A 21,199-nucleotide genomic window follows, 5' to 3' on the forward strand; every position below is an offset into this window, starting at 1 on the left:
AAGTCATAATCCAAACTACAACTCGTGTCTAAATTACAAATGAAATATTTCACAGAAATATGTTGTCAGGCACTTGGGTGTATAAAGGAGTTAAATGCCTCCAAAGAGATAGTTACCATGACGGGCCTAGAGTGGATTGTCTTGGAGCCCAGAACAGTGTGGGTGGAGATATTTGTGCAGCGTCACATTTCATTCAGCGAGATATTACCAACTATCTCCCACGTAATCACCCGCCTCTGTTTTATTTGTCAAAGCCAAACACATAACTCTAACCTACAAAGTTGCACTAATTATTTTACCTTTTTTTCCTGACACTGGGGGCGTACGGCGGGATCATTTCTTGCCTCTGTGAATTCCTGTGTGACTGTTTTATGATGAAAATCAATTGTGCCAACCTGTTCCCATCATAGAAATCAGCAGAATGAGTAACACTAACTTTTCCCTTTCTCTAGCCGAACGTCCACCTTTCCAACGTGAACTGAGTTCAGGTGCAGATACATTTATATTTAACATAACGCCTGGTATTGCATCAAAAAACAAATGGAAGCTTTGGACACAACATCACCATACAGAGGCAATGACAGGTAGATTTAGATGCAATGAAAGATATGTGTTTTAAACATGCACTGTTTGACACAAAATCCAAACAACGAGCACAGATGACTTGCAGTAAATGATGAAACATATCAGGCGAGGTTGACCAACAGCATCTTACAATTGACTCAATTTAAACTAATGATGCCCTCAAACGTCAAATGTAGCCATTTTAAAAAGCCCCATTTGCGCTGGAATATTTTGCTTAAATATGACTGCACTTATTCCCCAAGATAAATTTTCACCTATCAAGGGAAACAAACGTTGGCTGCTAATGATGCTGACACAGGGAAGATGCAAGACGTTCAGAAATGAGGACTTTTTTAAATGGCTAGCAGTGGATTCTCAAAGGAACAGGCAAAACCTAAATTTCAACCACTTGGGGACACAGATCTGACTGTTAAATGGCAAAGAGAGGAGATTAAACTCTATGAGTCATCTCACTGTCGAAGGAAAATTAAAGTATAGGTTTTGCACTTTTAAAGATAAAAGGATGTTGACTTCCACAAACCTCTTTAAATGCGGTTTACTGTATAGTAAGATTTGTAAATGCCTCAATCAGCACTTTATTACCCTTTGAAAAATAAAAGCCAGATGTGAACCATCCAAAGCTAAAATTGAGTTATATTCATCAAAGTGGAAAGTAGCACCGTGTAACAATGTGCAAAATTTAAAGTGATTCACACAATATGTTGTAATGATGTTGAAATGTTTAAATTTTGCCAAATGCATCTTTGGATTCTAACCTTTGAGTTAAGCATTAAAGGGCAATTTCACAATTTTTCAACTCTCTTTCTATGGCTTTAGATCAGGGTGTAAATGTACATTAATGCTTTTAAACTTCCCTCTCACCTCACTAGATTATAATATTTTCGCATTATGTCGTCTGGGAGAGCTCTGCAAAAGCTGGTCGACCATGATTACAAAGTCCATAGTGTGAACAACAAGACAACATACAATAGTCTGAACTGAAGGCTCCTCCATGTGATGTCACCCGGAGGCCTTTTTTTTTTTTTAGCTAGAAGTAGAGGACTATTTTAATGTAGGAAATTTAGAGGGATGTTTAATGGCATTTTTGTCCATGTACTACCCAAATTAGACCTAAAAAAAGCAAGTTCAAAATCAATGAACGCGCCCTTTAACGCTAAAAACACCACATTTGTTTTACAGATGTTTTAAACCCTGCTTGAGTTGTTTTTGCACCACCCTCGCCCTACACACTGCTTATTGCCTGGTTCAGTCCATCAGAATTTGGAAGACACCATCTTAGATGAGGTTGGAATGGAGAATCTTCCAGTTTCTGCTGGACTGAACAGATCTGATCCAGACAATCAGCAGTGGGTAGGGCAGGAGTAGTCCAAAAACAAGCAGCGCTAGGGGGGCCTTGAAGAACTGGGTTTTAATGATGCACTGGGGAAACTACTGAAAGCCAGAGAAGGTGGAGTGAAGGTCAGCAAGGAACGAAATGAATGCTGTGATGTCTAGAATTAAACATACAATACCCCACGCTCAGAGTTCTCCATGTGTGAATCTCTCTATCGGAGAAAGGGCAAGGCAGGTACAGGACGGGACAGGAAGGGCGGAGCCAAAGACAGGAAGCAGGGAGATAGAGAGAGACATAAAAGGGCATGAGACTCAAGTCAGAGAGGTTGTGGTGAGAATATTTGTCTCTCTTTCTTCCAATTCTTTCACACGTTTCTGTTGACAACAAACACACATACGTAAGTGAGTCTAAAATGGCTGCCACTTTCTTTCCCAGCATTCCTAGAGTTATCTGTTGACTGGTAAACGTTCACTACAAGTGTTTCGTTTTGAGGCTACTCCTTTCAAAGTCTATAGAACAGTGAACATCAATGAGATGTGATCGGCTAAACAGTTTGACACCAGACAGTAATAATAATGTTCTAATGTCTAGGCAGCCGCGAATAGATCAGACCAGCCCCCAAAAGCCCCCCCTTTTTTTCCCCTCCTAGCATTTTCTTCTGTGGGTTTTCAGGGAGAGTGTTGGCAGTGATGTATCAAGTTAGAAGGATTTATGAAAGTGACATGTTTCAAAAACCGCAACTGTAACTGTAGAAATCCTAGAGCTTCATCAGTGGCATGAACGGCTTCTCAAAAAGGGCCCCGCAAAAGTGAGGAGACACAGGAAACCATCAGTTGTATCAGTCCACAGTGGAGCACAGAGCAGCTGGGAGTGGACATGAAGTCATGTTGTGCAGAGAAAATCCATTTTATCCATATTTCTTTGAACCTGAAGACTTTCCGTCACGACTGATGATGGTGAAATTCTAGTGTCAAACTGCCTCTTTTCTTTTTGTTGTTGTTGTTGCTGCGGACTTCAAAGAGGAAACCAGTGAATTAACTCTGTTGAATGTTGAGGGTGAGAACGTGTCTGATTACAACTGTTCTTTTTAGTGACACATTTTGCTTTTACAAAGGTAAAATTCTAATGTGACTAATGAGAACAAAATGTAAAAATGTTCACCTTTTAAGAGTCGATTCAAGAAATACAAAACGAATGTTTACGGGAAAAATATCAGGTGTAAGCAGTGATTTGTTGTTGAAGTTGGCTGGTAAACTGCGATGGATCAATCTTAGCACACAAAACAATGGATGTACCATTGTATTCTGCACGTGTGGAAAACCAACTATTATAGCTACGTACTTTAGGATCCAAGTAAAAACAAGTTTCATTTTACATTTAGGCTTTAATTTAATTCTCGATTTCCGATAAGGCTGTTAAAGAAATCAACATACTCCCAACTCTTAGAACACACGGAATAATAACTGGGAGCTTCCAAGTACAAGTACACAGTGTCCACAATAGTATGCATTGTTCTTCCACTTCTTTCACTAGAAGACACTAGAAAATGTATTGTAATTTTATTAATCTGTAATGACAAAGTGTCCAGGTCTCAGCTTCTAGTTGCCAAACCCAAACTCGGCCACCTACTAACAATTGCGACACACAAAAATCAAAGACTATTGCATCTGTATGTGCCCACACATTTATGTAAGTTACACTGTTTAGGACCATTTGATAAAAAATATTTTGACCTCGTTCACCATTGATTACAGAGACTAATATCTTAGAAAATCACCCACTATAATTAGGTCATGGTGACTTTTTCTTACTATGACAAAACAAGTGTATTCATGCTTTGTCTTTCTCAAATGTCGAAATTAGCCTGAATCATTAGAAACTTAAAAAGCACTGTCAAGGACACCAGAGACTTCAAGATGTGAGCCAGATATTTTAGTCTTTGTTTGGCTGAGAGCAATATGTCTGTGTTTGCAAGCAGGTCTGTCCACAGACCCATCTGGACTTCAATCTTTCTCTACGTTTATGCCATGTGGGTAACAATCCATCGCTTATTGGCTTGAGCTGGCTAAGGAGCATGAGGCCGTCAGCGCACACACACTCACATCTACAGATGGTGGTCTGGCACTGACTTTGATGCCGCTTGTACTTTACATCTGGTCATGCAGAAACAAACAAATCAATCACTGCATGTCGCAGCAGACTGACACATAAGAAGGGGAAATACAGTCTGCATTCGTTCTTACACACACAAACACACCCACGCTCACTTTACAGACCTTTGCCTTTAGAAATGTATAAATCTTTTGTGTCATTTATACGGCAATGCAACATTTTGCTTTACTTGCGTGAGCCCATCTGTGTTATTTAACCCTCTCTTGTAAAATAAAAAAAATGAAAATTGCATCAAAACAGCAAATTGTGATGGCCATAACCAATATACAGTAGATTTTGCAGGAATAAAACACAATTATGCTTTGTTGGCAATTAACACACATGAAATTGCAAATGTGCTGACAGTGAATTTAGCACTAAAATGTCCCCAGATAATGCTTCATTTCACACAAAATGTCAGACTGTTTATGTGACCTAAGGCTATTAACATTTTATATAGTCATTTTCAAGCAGTGGCAGTTTATGGCCTGGTTTCCTTGCATAAATATAATGGTAACTTCAGACACAGTACGTTTATTTACTTTACAACTAAACCACAAAACCATGATTATTTCTCTAACCTCCACCATAGTGCTTGCTTACCCTAAACCCAACCACAGAAGGGACGATGGAGTCCATATGTATCCCTTGTACATCCACCAACAACCATAACCATCTCCGTCACACTTTGTTCCATTAAGAAATGTAGCAATTTATTCATTTAAAAAAAAAAAAAAAAAAAAGTTGCTATGGAGCTTAAACCATTTAGTGTATCGCTTTCCCCACAAATCTGTAATCACAGTTTCAATTTAGATGCAAAGAGACAGGGTTCAACTAACACAAATTACCTCGAAGATTGTCTTTCTGAAGACTTTAACAATAATGGCAACAGAATTGTGCTTCATGTCATAGATGGCGCTACGCTGATGACTCTTTTATCTCCATTCAAGTATTTGATTGAAAAGTACCAAAACAAGTGGCTGTAAACCTTTTTCTCCCTGTCAGCATATGAAGTAATGAATTAAATTAAATTAATTAGATATTTCTGATGTTTAGCTAATGTTACCATTCATTTATATTTTTCATAAATTAATAAATAAGTGAAATAATTCAGACATATCCTCAGGGTCAGAATACAACAGCTATGTTCCCAGCGGTAGATTTTTATTACATTTACGCCTAAAATCACAAGGGTTGATATTTGTAACCTTATTCATTTACTTGTTTGCTTATCTATTTGCAAGCTGTTTATGTTTTCCTTTACTTTTATCTAAGCTATTAAACCAGGTAGGTCGATCAAGTTTAAGTGTATTTTTTAAAGGTTAAAGTAACAAAAGGTTGCTGCAAAGTTTTAGAGTTAGTGGTGAAAACTAATACTAATATTTTTTTTTCCCCCCCATTGATTTTTCAATTACACATTTGTCACCTTTTCTCAGTAACTTAGGCTCTGCTTCTGTGGCACCACAGAAAATAAGTCAGCCAGTGTTTAGTGAGCTTCATGAATTATTCATCCATTCTCCTCTGTTTTTGTGAAATGTGCATCTTTGGGTGCTGTTTTGTACGAACCCTTGGGGCCACCTGGCTCCGGAAACATTGAATCCCCATTAAGACTACAGCCATGTCTGGAGTTATTCACTTTTCCATTACATTATTAGCAACAAACCCTGGTGCTTGTCAAAAAATAAAGTCCATTTGGAACATATGTAATGCCATCCTGAAAGATTAATTGGACAGTTGGGCATGCTCACTGCCCGACAAAAAGTTGGTCCAAGAATAATTTATGGGCTCTAAAAGGCATGTAAAACACTTAAGAATAAAAACTAAAACACCGTTTCTGAAACTTGGACAGCTGGTTGAAGAGTGAAATGAATTATAAATGACCCCAACAAAACAGTCTAACCTCCCACTGTCCTAATTTATCAATTATATTTCCTTAATGTTACCCCTTTTCATTTTTCTTACCTCCATCCGTTTTCCCTGTAGCTTTTATCTGTTCCCCTCTGATCTGTATTTCCTCTCTGCAACTTTATTTTCCTCTGTCTGTCCTCTTCCTTATGGCACGATCACGCCCATTTCTGCCTGGCTTTTCTTTCGTTCTGTCAAGCTCTCATATGTACTCCGTGACTTCATTTGACCTGTATGTGACCTTTGACCCTGGCCGACGATGACTGAGCAGCATCTCAACTACTTGCTTCTAGTCTTTCTCTTCTGCTGCACTGATGCTCATTTCTGCCTTTTCTACATCCACTGTGGTGGTTTTTGTCCTCTAATGGCCTATTAATGCCTGCTAGCCTGGTTAACATCTGATTACCATATCCACTTGACCTTCAGGTTAACCACGGTTGGCTTATTTTTATTTTGTATATGTTCTTCACAAATCATTCAGGTATTTTTTCCATTCCTCTTTTTTGTCATTTGCCTCTTTCTTTCTTCTTTTCTGATTTACCCCCCTGTACCTTCTTCTCGTGTCTCTTAAATATCCCTATATCTGATCTTCTAAATCCCTCATCCTGCTTTCCTCTTTCAGCTCTGATAGATTTTTATCCTCATGGTGTTTGGGGTATTCTCCTTTAGCCTGGATTAGCCTCTGATTAGCTCTGCCAACTGACCCTGTGCTCTCTGACTCCCTGGCCTCTTTTGCTCGCTTGAAATGAATGTAACGTTGTATTTAGACTCGCTGTTAGATATATGCCTATTGTCCTCTAAGCAAAACTGTTTGTGTGTGTTGTTCCATGCAGTGTATGAAAGTGTGTGGTTTAATAGTGAGTTTTAGCGATGGTTTAATATGCATGACATCTGTGTCATGCATATTAAACTGACTTTACTAATTTCAAATAACAAATTTTATGATATATATATGTGTGTGTGTGTGTGTGTGTGTGTGGTGCCCCTGTGTCAAGTTGTTTGCATATTTGTACGCACGTGTGTGTGTTGGAGGGTATTATAGTGTGTAATAGCCTATTAAGACCAGAGCTATATATATATATATATATATATATATATATATATAACATAACTGTTTTTCATTTATTTTAATTATCCCTCTGCTGCATGCAGAAAAACTCCTTCTGATGAACGAGTTGTGGATTTCTGATGATGTCATCTTGTTGCTTATATGACAGAGGTACATGCCTACTTTTACAGAACGTCAGATGACATCTGAAGAACTGTAAACATGTGTTAGCACAGCAAAGGCAAATGGAGGATTATCATGATACATTGATGTTTACTTCTCAAAGGAGAATCTTAGGGAGCTAATTGCAAATCAGTAAAGTTGACTACAGAAAAAGAGCTTTGTAGATTCAAACAAAGCATCTGTAAAGTACGGAATACAATGACTATTAAATTATCTTGTTCAAAGCAATGTGTGGTGGAGCATGTTCTGACTATGTACAGTGAACAAAGGAACAAACAACAACAACAACAACAACAAAAAAAAAGACATGTCTCCCAAGCTCAGAAAGTAGGATCTGGACAGATGTTGAATACTACAAGTGCAGGAGCAAGAATTACCAATGCCAAGCTGTTCAAGCCTTAACCAAAGATCCATTCATCATCTCTTTGCAGGCTACATGTTCTTTTCTTTTAGTTTGCTTTTCAAACTAAATATTTAAGTGATTTTCTGTCTCAATACATTGGGTACAATGTAACATAACTGCCAATCAAAAGTGACTCAAGGGCCTAATGGCCGTTGTATTTATCATAGATATATCATTAATATATCATAAATTATCATCTGAAGAAGTTTATACTCTAGTTCGATGTAAAACCTGTGCCGATCGATGGCTGTTCCTGACTTTTGTTTATATGCCGCCTTTCTGTAGCATTTTTGTTTGTTGAAAATTTTAGCAATATTTAATCATTTTGCAGTCTGCGCTATTAAAAAAATCTTTTACACTTGTACGAGGCTGTGAATCTAAGGTTTGTAGTGTTTATGCTGTACTTCAGTAAAACTAACATCAAAGTTCTAGAGTGTAGTCGTTGCACTGACATCACTAAATTATTTAACTTATTTTACTTTTTCATTTCTCTAATTTTTTTATGTTAAGTGAGTAAGTGAGGAACTGAGAATCCCCCCCCCCCCCCCCCCCCAAAAAAAACCCCAACAAACATCACACACAGAAAACAAATTAAATCAAACACATATGACACAGGCAAAATATACAGTACAAACAGTAAGTAAGTGAGCCTTAAAAGAGATGGAAGGATGGATGGAGTGATACAGAGGATAAGAGAAAGTGAAAGAAAGATTGGCAGGTGATGGTGGCAAGCCAGTGTGCATGTTAACAAAGACACAGAAAGCTCTGTACGTCCGGTTTAGCTGCAAAAATAACTAATGCAGTTTATATGGACTTTGGATATATCCAAAATCTGGGCACATCTATCATTATTATTTATTTTGCCTTCAAGGGTTAGAGAGGATTAAGTGCACCAACAGATTTCATACATTATTCTGGCCCTTCGCACTGCCCTGAGGAATAAATCCAAGTTTGTGGCCTTCACAATCGTACCGATCAGTGAGCAACCTGCAATGTCTGAGAAATGCTGGTTATTAAAAAAAAGGAATTTTGTTGACTGAGACTGAAACTAAATGAAAAACAAATACATTTTGATTCAGTCTTTCCTATTACAAGTTTCACCAAAATCCTTTTCCCCTCAAGACATTTTCAAAATCAAGCAACACTGCCTATACCTGCATGTTAACTATGAGGACACTTCAAGCTGTCAACAGTCTGCGTGAGTGCTAATCTATTTTAGCCGCATGGTTTAAAGATGCTAAATGTAGTATTTTACTCATCGCCACAAGTGGTTGCTAACTGTTAAAACAATGGCCATAAAGATGATTGGTAGCTTTGATCTAGTGTCATTGCTGGCATCTTTTGACTGATTTTAAGTTAGCAACAATGTCAGGCTCTGTTCACCATCTGCTTTATCCAGACAGAGTTTCCTGTTGAGCTACAGCCTCTGGTTTTTTTTTAAACACCAAATACAAATTCCAATGCTCTACAAAGTGGGATAGTGGCTTCCAACACTCACTGCAGTGAATTCTCATTAGAATACTACACATAGCACCTTTAAGCTCTTATTGTGGCCTGATGTTGTTGGTGTTACTTACCTGCGTTTAAAGGTGAGGACGACGCCGAGGAGGATGATGATGAACATGAGAATCCCAGCGATCACTCCAGCCATTTTCACTGTGCTGTCCACCTGCTTCTCTGGCTCCATTGCATCCGAGTCTTGGGTGGATGCACCTACGCACACACACACACACACACACACACACACACACACACACACACACACACACGCACAAACAAACAGGTATGCACATAGTCACTTTGACAGGCGACCACATACAAATAGCCAAGCACAAACGTTCACACTTGAAGGACCACACACATGCATGTATACAGAGACACACCAAAGGACAGTCATGCAAACACACACACACACTTCGCATAAGTTAGCCACAAATGAAAATCACACACACTTGATCCCAAGGTGAAGATGCTGTTAACACTTATTCCATATGAAAACACCCCAACACAGGTCATAAACATCATGCGGCGGCGGGGGAAGTGGGGGGGGGGGGGGTTGATTGTTACTTTTACAGTTAAATCAAGTCACGTGGGGACTTATTTACTGTGGGGACAAAGAAAAACTGTCTCGTAGTCAAAAAAAGTTAGCATTTTGATTTCCAGAAAAGCTGGTTGTGCCCTCCAAGAAGTTATAAAGCAATATGAATTAAACCATAAGTTCTAAAAACAGAAAGAGAACAAGAAAGCGAGGGATGAAGTGCCAACTTTTTAAGCTACAAGGCGTTTGTTGTAACTTCATTCCCAGTTAAAAAAAAAAAAAACTACCCAAGGACAAACAAGATGCACAAATATTGAAGTCGTACATGCAGGACTGGCTCTGCATCACACGTATATACAAGAATCAAATCAGCTGGCAAACAAATGAACAAACAGAGAGAGACTGGAAAACAAAACTTGAGGAAGGTGAATACAAGGTTGGTGTGTTAAGGGAGGATTGCACACGAGGACAATGCATGTTCACGCAGGTGAGAGCACTTAGTTAGTGTGCAGGTTAATGAAGAGGCCAGGTGGTGACTGTCAGTAGGCTGAGTGGGAAAACAAAGAGAGGGGATGCACTGATCTACCTGGCTGCGTCTTTGACTTCTTCATGTCAACGGCTTAATGATGCTGCACTAAGTCAATTTAGTGGCTTTCCTTGATTGAATTTATTTCACGTGGTAAATGTTTAAACTATGCTAAAAATGAATTTTCCCATGTTTAGCTTAGTTAATCTGCAGTTTACCAAAAGGCTTATGGCAACGTTGCTTCTCATTCACACATGTACACGCCGAGGGTGTCGGGGCTGCCATGCAAGGCGCTGGCTCGACCCACTAGGGGCGATTCAGGCTTCATTGTAGGCCCAGGAACACTAGATATAAAGACAGGAGGGCCCAGAGACCAAACTACTGAGCCAGGAAAGGTTGGACATCCTATTGCACAGCTTCCCGGCCTGACAAAAGTGCGATATTTTGGGACATTCCTGCATCACAAACATGAAAGCACAGCTGCAGTATGTGGATTTCAGTGTGCTGTAATGGAAGAGTGAATTCCGTTTCTTACACCATCAACTTCAGGATAAATCAACCGAAAAGACAAATTCTGGCAAGAATCACCAACACGACATGAAATGGGGAAACAGGATTTAACAGTCAAACTACACAAGTACAGTAGGTTGAGTAAATCATCGAGGGACATTTTGATTTTTTGATTTTTATTTATGGACCCCACCCCCTGTAGTTGCAGCCAGGTTCTCAATAAAAGGCAGACTGGTGCTGCTGTATGCATGATTTAATAACCATCAGCCCTACAAAAGCATACACTGTCTGGGGTATTTGCCCGAATGTGTAGCTGTAACAAGCCTAAAGACCCTGCACAGAGACATAGTGTTACCACATACACCCCAAACTTCCGCTGCCATTAGCAAAGGATTTTACTGCATGGGACATTACAAAAGACAAAAATAATAATTCCAAGCCTTGCTTACCTAATAAAGGAACATGTATGAACACTCTGGGGTCCCAGAGGAAATCTACATGTCTTCTGAACACCTGCCAACATACCCATTCATTTAATATTAAAGGTGACATCATGTGCTAAGCACCTCAAACAGCAGCTCTGGGCCACTTTCAGCTCTCAAGGGCGCTGTGAGTGGACAGGCAAAAAAAAAAAAAAGAAAAAGGAAAGGGTCTAACTAAACTATTAATAAAACCACTGGCCTTAGTGGCAGGGTGTGTGGAAGCAGCCAAGGCCACCTGAGAGGCCGGAGATAAACAGGGATAACATAAAAACGAAAAAAGAGCGAGAGGCGCATGTTAGGGAGGTGAACGTTTAAAAAGATAGAGAAAGAAAAAGAAATCCTGCACATGAATGCACCAGATCTCTCACAGACAAGCACCAAACGGCCTCTTCTTATAACCTTCAGAGACAAAAACAGTCGATTAATAGAGTAGTACTGGTGTGTGGGAGTTTGCTTTAATCCCCTGTCTCTCTCATCTCCCCCCGCCCCCCTTCGCAATAACAACTCAAGTTGGCAGCGGAATCCAGCGAGCTAACGGCTTAAGCACCTAACCTTGGCACGCTCTGTAATAGCTGCCGCAGTCCTCAACGGCTGCGGCGGCGAGATGCTCCTTTAAAACCCCTCAGTGCCCCCCAGTGACAACACGTTCACGCTCTTTTGAACCTGAGCATGGACGGAGCCCCTGTCATCACATTGAAAATGAGAAAAATACATCTGTCACTCTCCGTCCTACAGTTTGATGCCGAAGAAAGCAGCCCTGTTTTCCTGCTGCATGTTTTCAATTGAAATGAGACATCGCGGACATTTTAACGGTGGCGTTTGGCATTTCAACTTGCTTCCAGGGGCTTTGGGTAATAAATGTAGATGAATGCCATAAAATGTTTTTCTGCTTTCCCTATATTAAAATACTTATATGCTTCTAGCTGGATAATGCCTCCAGATGACATCATCCAGAGGAGTGTTTGAGTTCAGATGATGTCATCCTGCTCCTCAGAACTCCTCTGGATGACATTATCCGTCTAGAAGACTAAACATATACAGGTAAAAATTTGTGTAACCATGCTTTAAATATTGTGTGCGTTCAGAAAAGTGCAGAATCTTTTACGCAAAGTGGATATTTCATGGTGGAAATCGGAATGTTTTCTGTATACTTTAGTGTTTTTCACGCTTCATGTTCTCCCTGTGCTTGTGTGGGTACTTCGGTTTCCTCCCACTGTCCAAAAACATGCATGTGAGTGCCAATGGTTGTCCGTCTGTGTTTGTCTCTCTGTGGCCCTGGAATAGACTAGCAACATGTCCAGGGTGGAGTCAACCTCTCGCCCAACAGCTGGTATAGGCTGATGTCATATTGAGGTATTTTGTAGCTAGACGTACAGAGATATTTTGATACGGGGAAATCAGAGGGAAGTTTTATGGTATTACTACACAAACGTCTTAGATCTGTTTTTGTTTTTTAAATCGCACCTCCTGGACATTTGATGCATTGCTGATGGCTGATGAGTTTGTTCAAAAGATTCGTCCATTCACCCCAATGTTCAGTTGATCCGAGGTTTGATTCTTTCTTTTCTTTACAGAGCCATAAAAAAGGGATGTGAGGACAACATTGTGTGGAGTGTGATTATTTTTACACCTGTGCTCACCTAAGCAATTGCTGTGGAAAGGCAGAGTGGTTCTCTCACTCCACTCTGTTTCAGAACGTTGACCCTTGTTCAGATGTCAGAAAAACAGTGCTGCAGTCTGTCTGCGCTGCACTTAAAAAAAAAATTACTTGCCTTAACCTGATCCTCCCAAACAGAAATTATTTTTAGAATGGAACGATGCCACAAGTAGCGTATGCACATCCTGTTTATTATCTGAGATGCACTGGCAAAAAGGCAAAATCAATATCAGGAAAAATTGCCTGAAGGTGACATAATGTCAAAATGTTGTAGCTGCACTCAATAAATTTCTTCACTCTATATTGTAAGTTTGGCGTAGAATAATTTGATGAAATAGTTCCATCATTTTAGAAATAACTGAATAGTTCTGTCAACACAAAGTTGCCATCCTTTAGTCAAAGTGTGCATTTTTATCCTGCAATAAATTGTCCGGTGACCGACGATCGGTAATCAGACTCTACATGTCAACACATGCTGTGCACACAGTGGCTTCTCTGGTTCCCGAACGTTTGCTAAACAGACGTCCTCTTTGAGTCGTTAGCCTGCTGTCTTTTTTGTCCCATTAACACAATCAGAAAATATCCAGGAAGGACACGTTGTGGTGGCCTGTAGTGCTGTAATCAGCAGAGGCGTAAGCGCATTACACGTCCGAGAGCCTGGAGCCATCATACGAGAGGTCACACGTTTCCCACTCAGTGCCCCGGTAATCACCCCACAGGTGTATTATACCTCCATTTCCCCCCCCCCACCCCCTCAGTGATCCGCTGTGCGTATCACCTGACACATTACAGCGTGACCCCATTTGTCCTCACTTCACCGGCCCCCCGTGCTTGATTGGGTTCAACAGTTCATGATGTAACGGTGGAGGACCCCATCTGACGACGGGTTCAGCTCCATTTAACATCCTGATTGGGCGGCTCGGGGGCCAATCGAGCGAGCTCGGACAGCGTTCTGACCGAGGCAGAAGAGAAGCGATCTAATGAGACTGTTTACACTGCAAGAGGGTCAAACTTTGTATGAAGTAAACGGGCACAGCGAAGTGGGACGGATTGACAACTGGTGCAAACACAGTACGGAGTTCATGCGGCCTCATTTATTCTCCTATTGTCACTGTCAGCTAACAGGTGGCCTGTAAGCACGTTCATGGATCCAGGGCTGGCAGGTGGTGCAGGTATTATTTCTTGGCACATATCAGATCCCTAAAACATAGGAACAGAAAAGCACTTCATACCTAATATACATGACAAGGTGAATCAGCTCATCCTAAAAGGTTTGACTTGACTTGATGGATAAAAAGATGCAGTTGCACCCATTTTTTTATATTCTTTTCTCGAGTGATCAAAACATCTCTAAATGATTCAAGATCATTACACTTTATTCATCACAAGATGAAAGCTCTGCGTTGACAGTTGCCCTGATTACGTCACCATAGGCAACATTGAAACGAGTAACTAAATATGTGACGAGAGAAGTTGAAACTGTGCATTTTTGTATATCGTCCTGATTTAAAACAGTGTCGAGTAGTAAACTTTCAACATATATTAACAGACTACATGACGACTTGGGAACTATGTGTCCTCAGAAAACCTACAGTGTAGTTATTAGTAACAACGATGAATCTTCACAGCACCTACAGCATATTTGTTGTTACCTAATAACAGTAAGCAAACTTTGGGGAATAACAGAGTAACAAGACGAGAATAAGAAAAATACCTGCAGTGTAAGTATTTTGTAGTTGGGGGCCCTTTTTTAATATTACATCATAGGTACAAATACCTAATGAATAAGTACCGATTAACTACAAAATACTTACACTGTAGTTATTTTTAACAAATATTTAGTTAAGATGTGAAGTAGCTAAATTAGATATGAAACGAAACAACATACAAGCTCAATTCAAAACATTTGGGACGATAATCAAATTCAAAATGAGCTAATATTTTTCATGAAATGGTAAAATGTCTCAGTTTCAACATGCGATATGTCATTTATTTTCCACTGTGATTAAAACACGGGTGGATGAGATTTGCAAATCAGTGTTTTTTGATTTTTATTTACATTCTAAACGTCGTCCCAACTTTTGTTTTTGTTTTTTTTTAAATTGGGGTCATATATAAAACATAAAAATCACGAATCACAGACAACCTTAGAAAGGAACCTTGTCTTTGTTTGGACAATTTGCATCTATTTCCTGTTGTTTTATGTCTCTTTGATTATTTTCTGTCTATACTTGGACATTTTATGTTTATATTTTCAGTATTATTTTTCATATTTGCAGTAATTTAGTGATTTTTATAACTGAGCTTTATCAAAAAAAAAAAAAAAACATTGAAAGGCTCTGTTCCCTGGGCCCACTCAGTAATCTATCCGCATTCATTCCAGATGTGAGGAAAAGCTGCCTTTATTAATGAAGAACAGAAGAACGAGAAATGCATAAAGAGACTTTCTCAGCGTTTGCCATTATAGCTGGGACAACAGTGGGCTGATGATGATATTGATCGCACCCAAAACGCAATAATCCCCCAACAATCTCTTGTTCTACTGAATGCACATGAGTGGGGGGGGGAGTATAAATGTGTTGCCCTCGCGTAATAGTCTTTTCATTTAAGCAAGTCTCTGCTTTTTATTTCTTTTTTATTTCCCCTTCTTGCGGAGCATGATAAAATTATCGAGGAGGAATTATGGGTAAAACCAGAGATATTAAAAACATAATCTCATCCAAATGGAGAGAAGATTGATTCTCCTAGCTTCCAACGCGCTGCAGCAGCCCTGAATAGCATATTAAATACCGGGTTTCTCTGTGTGTACGTACATGTCACAGGTACCCATCATTGTTGGAGCGTGGGTGTAGCTAATGTGTGTGTGTGCATGTACAGAAAGTGTTATTTTATGTGGACGAAATCTTTGTCTTGTCTGTGTGCATGTAATCTCAATCTGCTATTATATCAGTAGGAAATAAATTCACAAGTGCAGGTAATAAATGACATTTGAAGGACTTACTTTCGTATTTGTGTGCGCATGCACATGTACACATGCATGTTGTTATATAGTCCATGCTTGCAGCCGTGCACGTGGGTCTTAGATTAGAGTTGATGTGAAGGTTTAGCTTTTAGGTATTGTTTGTCAGCAGCTGTGGGGCGCATCCTCTGCGGATTATCGTTAGCATGGCTGAGTGTGTTTAACAGGATTACTAATCTGAGCTATGCTACAGCAGCGCTCCGTGTGTCTGTGTGTGTGTGTGTGTGTGCACGGACACATTTGTGCGCGTTTTGCACATAACATGTAGTGTGTGTGTCACAGTGAGGTCCCCTGTGCCATTATTAATGCATTTCTGTCAAGAATTATGAATGTGTGTGTGAGATCAGATGATGATGGATTAACATATCTTTAGTTTCCATAACAGTAAATAATAAAGCGCCCCACTACCACACACACACACACACACACACACACACACACACACACACACACACTGCAGCTGCCATTAATGTTAAGGTCAGCAGGGCACATTTTACCAAGTACTTTAGAGCTTTTAAGAACTAAACCACATAAATGCTTTATCATCTGGTCTCTGCGCAGCTTTTCAGAGGTGTGGAGGGGTTGTTTGTGTACATGCGTGTGCATTATGTTGCTGTGGCTACAGGATGCTTTTTTAGTCTGACTCTTAATCTGATTATTAATAGAAAATGTTGGCTCATGTGAATACAGTCTCATCAATGTGTGCACCTTCAATTCGAATGAGGGACAATGCGCATATATGCAATAAGCAGTGCTAATGCTATTGTTGTCGAGGTGGATGGGTGAGATACATTCCTTATTCTGAAATCATCGATTGTGTAGAGACAGTAAAAGTACAACCTTCAGTGAAAAAAAAACAAAAAACAACAACTAATTTAATCGGTAGCATATGAGCGTTTGTGTTTAATGGTTATGAGTTTTTGTGTGCATTGTGTTTTGAACAGAATGTACCTTCTCTCCTCTCTCTAATCCAGATCTGGTGACAGCTACACGACAGCTTCTATATTCCCGTTGTAGCCATTTTCTACAAACAATGACCAAATCAATTATCGGGATCCACAGCAGTTTGATTCCCACTTGAAGGGAATTTGCTTCTGACAAGGCGACTGAGCCGGTAGGACACAGCTGCTGTGAGCTGACAGCCACAACAGCAGGAAGGCTGCAGAAAGCTAAGGCCTTGACGTTATAAAGAACAACCTGGAACTGAAAAGGTGACAGGAGACAAGTCATTCGGAGGGAATTACAATAAATGTGCAGGAAAGAAATTCAGTTATGAGGCTAATATCAGATCAGTAGATCTGCTTTGCACAAAGATCTAATTTAACGTAAATAACTCATCCGTTCTCTATAAATGGCAGATTATGCAAAGTAGAATTAGTCGTGTAAAACTTTTATGGAGAGTGTTTAAAACTGAAGCACAAACACCTGCTCCAAGCCTTGTAAACTGTGCCAAAGGTGAATACACAAAGGAAATTTAAAGACACAGTCAGCTGCAACAGTGTGCAACGTCCCCGGCCCTGTGCAACATGTAGCTCGGTCTCAAAACCCTCAACCTTAAATGAGGCCATTCATCGAGAAATAAGCGGTTTAAGAATTGACCACTGCTGTCAGAAGGAACCGGCTAATGTCTGTAAATCTGTTTCCAGACACAAAGTGACATTTGAGTGTTTCTATGTTTTTAATACTTCAGATCTTTGAATTTCCAAATGGAGGACGTTTTCAGAAAGGCAGAAATTCGACCCTTCTTTAGGACACCGTTGCCTTTTTACGCCAACTAAATAAGCTGCCCCAACGTCCAGCTCGTTGTCGTTCCCGAGGCGCCACACAGGGAGGTGGACGGTAAAAGACACTGGAATTTTCCACAGGAGACCAGGGTTCAACTCCAGTGCGAGATGTTGTGCGCATTATGTGTTTCGATTATGATGATCGTAACACAACTTGGCACACGTGGTGACTATCTTACCTTGTAGTTTTAGCGCAGTTTGTGTGTAAAATCCATTTTGTTTTCCACACAATATGGATGCCGACTCTACCAAGTGGCACAGTATTTGCTCAACTGGAGCTGAATGTACAGCAGCTGTTGTACACATTGTGGGAGCATCTTCAGCGGCTGGTCTCGCCATAAAATGTCATCATTACATCATTTGCTGGTAGAGCGGCCGCCTACCAACCATAGGGTCGGAGGTTCGCGCCCCGCTCTCCCCGACGACGTGTCGAAGTGTCCCTGGGCAAGACACTGAACCCCCAGCAGCCCGTCCCCAGCCAAGCAGTGCCGGTCCCAAGCCCGGTAGAAATTGGGGAGAGTTGTGTCAGGAAGGGCATCTGGCATAAGAACTGTGCCAAATCAACCTGCGGACAGAAAGTGATCTGCTGTGGCGACCCTGAACTCACAGGATAAGCCAAAAAGGACAACAAAAATAAATTCCAAAAACTTCCTTTGCCCCCAACAGCCCCAAGCTGCCTAATGTCTTTCACAGCAATGCTAAAATGATATCGCTCCACCTCCTGCACTATTTGTCCAGGTGGGTGAAAGTAGGGTCAGAAATGGGTCATTGTTAGGTTGCGGTAAATGAGCTTGTATTTAATTTTTCCTGCTTTCACACTCCCTTGCACCTTTCTGTTCCTTCCATGTCTTTCCTTTGCTTCTGATTTAGCCCCCACTCAAACCCACCAATCCCTTTTTCTTCCTCTCAATTCCCAAATGCAGGTGAGTACATTACAGCCTTATGCAGGGACAACTGAACATTTTGTTGCTGGGCTGTGGAGCAGATGGAAAATTCATGGCGCAGTTGGAAGGGCAAACTTAGCATAAGTTGCCACAATATCTGTCTGGCAGACAGGTACCAAGGTACAACTGTCTGCATACACAATGCTACAGTAGGAGGGAAAATAAAAAATACGCCAAAAGATCCTTGAGCTCGAGTCTGTTTCCACTGCTGCATCTGTACTTTTCTTCTCTCCGACGTTCTTCAAGGCAGGTTCAGTCTCTGTCTCTGGCTTTTGATCCTCTCCTCCCTTGGGTTGTCTTTTCTTTCCTCTCTGCAATACGCTCTGTTTCTCCTTTGCTGCCTGTCTCTCAGTTCCTCTCCTCTTACTGTATATGTCTCTCTGTCAGCTGCAGTTGCAGTCCAACCCTGCATGCTCCCTGTTCAGCTGGAGCAGCATTTCATCCATTGCTGACTGGTATCGTGCCCTTAGAATGTCACATCATCACCAAGATATTCACCTACAAAGATCCCCGGGGAGTTGGCTTTTTTTTTTAATAGTCTGACTCAATCTGTTGCAAATTCAGGCAGTAAAGTGACTCACCAAGCATCAAGGAGGTAGCACTTAGAAGTGATGGGAACATAGGAGGAGGATGGCCTGTAGAGGATAATGTGTTTGTGTTTAGGTCTGTGTGTGTGAGCTAGTGCAGGTTAATGATCAAGATAATTCAGATATGATTCCTCCAGGGTTCAGCTTTTGCAATTCAGTCACGCACATTCCCATCACAAACACCACATGTAGCAAGCCACATGTTGCATCAGCATTTCACAGCACTGCTCACTTACTACACGTCTCAGTAAATCAGCAATTATAGCAGACCTCTGGTCTAATGGTAATGGGAATTGAAGGTGACGTGTAATACCAGTGTATAGATGACAAGAGGTGGGTTTGATGCTCCTGTGAGCTACGGAACCCACAGAAAGGTGCGTGCTGGGCATATAGATGCTGCAGATACACAAGTAAAACGTGTCGATGGCTTTCTGCTGCAGTGAACAGGAGAGGATTTTCCGTCCAGGCACTAAAAACATACGTACAATTACTGCCAAAGAAGCACTGACATTCACAATTTGAGTGAATGTGTAATAATTACTTTTAGAAGGCCACTTGTATCTTAATATCCTGTAAGTCATATCAAAAACAAAAAAAAAAAGTTTTTGGGGAATTAACGGAGCAAAGTCGCATTTGTGTGTTATGTAAAAACAAAATGCGATAATTTAAGATGCAGTGTAAACTCAGTGCTAAACAGACTCATTTTCTTTTATTGCGTAACAGCTGAAATATGCATTTCTGAGCGACTGCAGCAGGACAGATGAACCGAGTGGGACTTCTGCCACCTGGCTAGTGCTGCACAGAGAGAGTGTGATATAAAACCAGAGCTGTGTTCGTTTCACTTTCACATTAGTCTGTTTAAAAACTTCACCACATTTGAAGAAGTCATGTTTGTTGATGGCTTGGAAAAGCATAATGAGCTTGCAAACTGATCCTACAGTGTTCGATCACTGTGTGTCAGTGCTGCTGGGACAAGTCAGAGGGTGAGTGAGGGTTTTTACTTAATGCATTCACACATGTTTAGATGTAGAGTTAACACCAAGGCTCCTCAAAACACAAGTAAAGCAATGGTTTGTTCATGTATGATCTATCTGTTAAGGCTAATGTGTGTCGTGTTCATTTGTGACAGAAGTATGTGTAAAATATTAGCAACTGTAAAATATGAGGAATATAAATGAAATGCTGTTGTAATGCACCCAGAGATTTTCAGCATTAATCTGCACAGAAGCAACGATTCTTCATATGAATACAATCTGTATTTATTCAATTTGGGACTGAAGTGTCCACCATTGTGCATGATATGCATAATTCTTTGTGCTGGGCCTTGCAACCTCAATTTCCCTCAGGACAATGAATGTTATTGTATTCATGTGAAGTCATTTCCTATTCCTGACTTTAAAAAAATAAAAAATAAAAAACTGTGGCAGCAGCTTATGTTTATGCTTGCTGCTGGCTGATTACCTGTTGTGTCCTCATTGTTCATATCATTTTGAGTGTTGTCCTGCTTATACACGTCTTTGCACTAATAAATAGAATGAGCATGGATGTGTTTTTTTGTTTTTTATGTGCGGCATGTCCGCGGTACCCTGCTGGTGGCGTTCCATCAGGAATGCAATGTGTTTAATTTAGAAAAAGGCTCATTAAATCCAACCTGCAGTTCGTCTGACCCTCTCTTTAAGATGGGTTGAGATGTGATTGCATTACTGTTTCATACATGTTCAGTCTCCTAAAAGGTTCCTAAACAACTAAAGTGCAAAATCACTTTGAAGGGAACATTTGATATTAGGTTTATAGCCCACTGCAACATGTCTTTAACAAAGAAGCGACACATTCACCTAGAGACATGTGAAGACTCTAGCGGAGTGTCGAGCTGGTAAAGTGGCCGCTTTAATGCCAGAGTTGTGAGATCGATTCCAACGTTGTTCAATGAAAAAACTAACCAGTGATCAATCAACTTTAAAGTGCAGCATCTTATAGGTGACAGGAAGTTTGGCTTATGACAAATAAAAGCACAGCGGTACAATAAGCAATGGTTTGTTGCAGG

General features: G+C 40.4%; 1 protein-coding gene across 13 annotated transcripts in view; it reads right to left on the reverse strand.

Annotated features, from left to right (window-relative positions):
• Positions 1-21,199, reverse strand: part of ptprt (protein tyrosine phosphatase receptor type T) — a 284,214-nt gene that overhangs the window by 83,463 nt on the left and 179,552 nt on the right. For 8 of the 13 annotated variants that reach the window (XM_067505366.1, XM_067505365.1, XM_067505370.1 and 5 more), the window contains one exon: positions 9,186-9,321. In XM_067505366.1, the coding sequence (XP_067361467.1) occupies positions 9,186-9,321 (136 nt within the window). Of the gene's footprint in view, positions 1-2,096; positions 2,130-9,185; positions 9,322-21,199 lie in introns of all 13 variants that reach the window. The other 5 variants (XM_067505363.1, XM_067505361.1, XM_067505367.1 and 2 more) reach the window with 1 other exon arrangement.

This window comes from Channa argus, chromosome 5 (assembly GCF_033026475.1).
Source record: "Channa argus isolate prfri chromosome 5, Channa argus male v1.0, whole genome shotgun sequence".
NCBI lineage: Eukaryota > Metazoa > Chordata > Actinopteri > Anabantiformes > Channidae > Channa > Channa argus.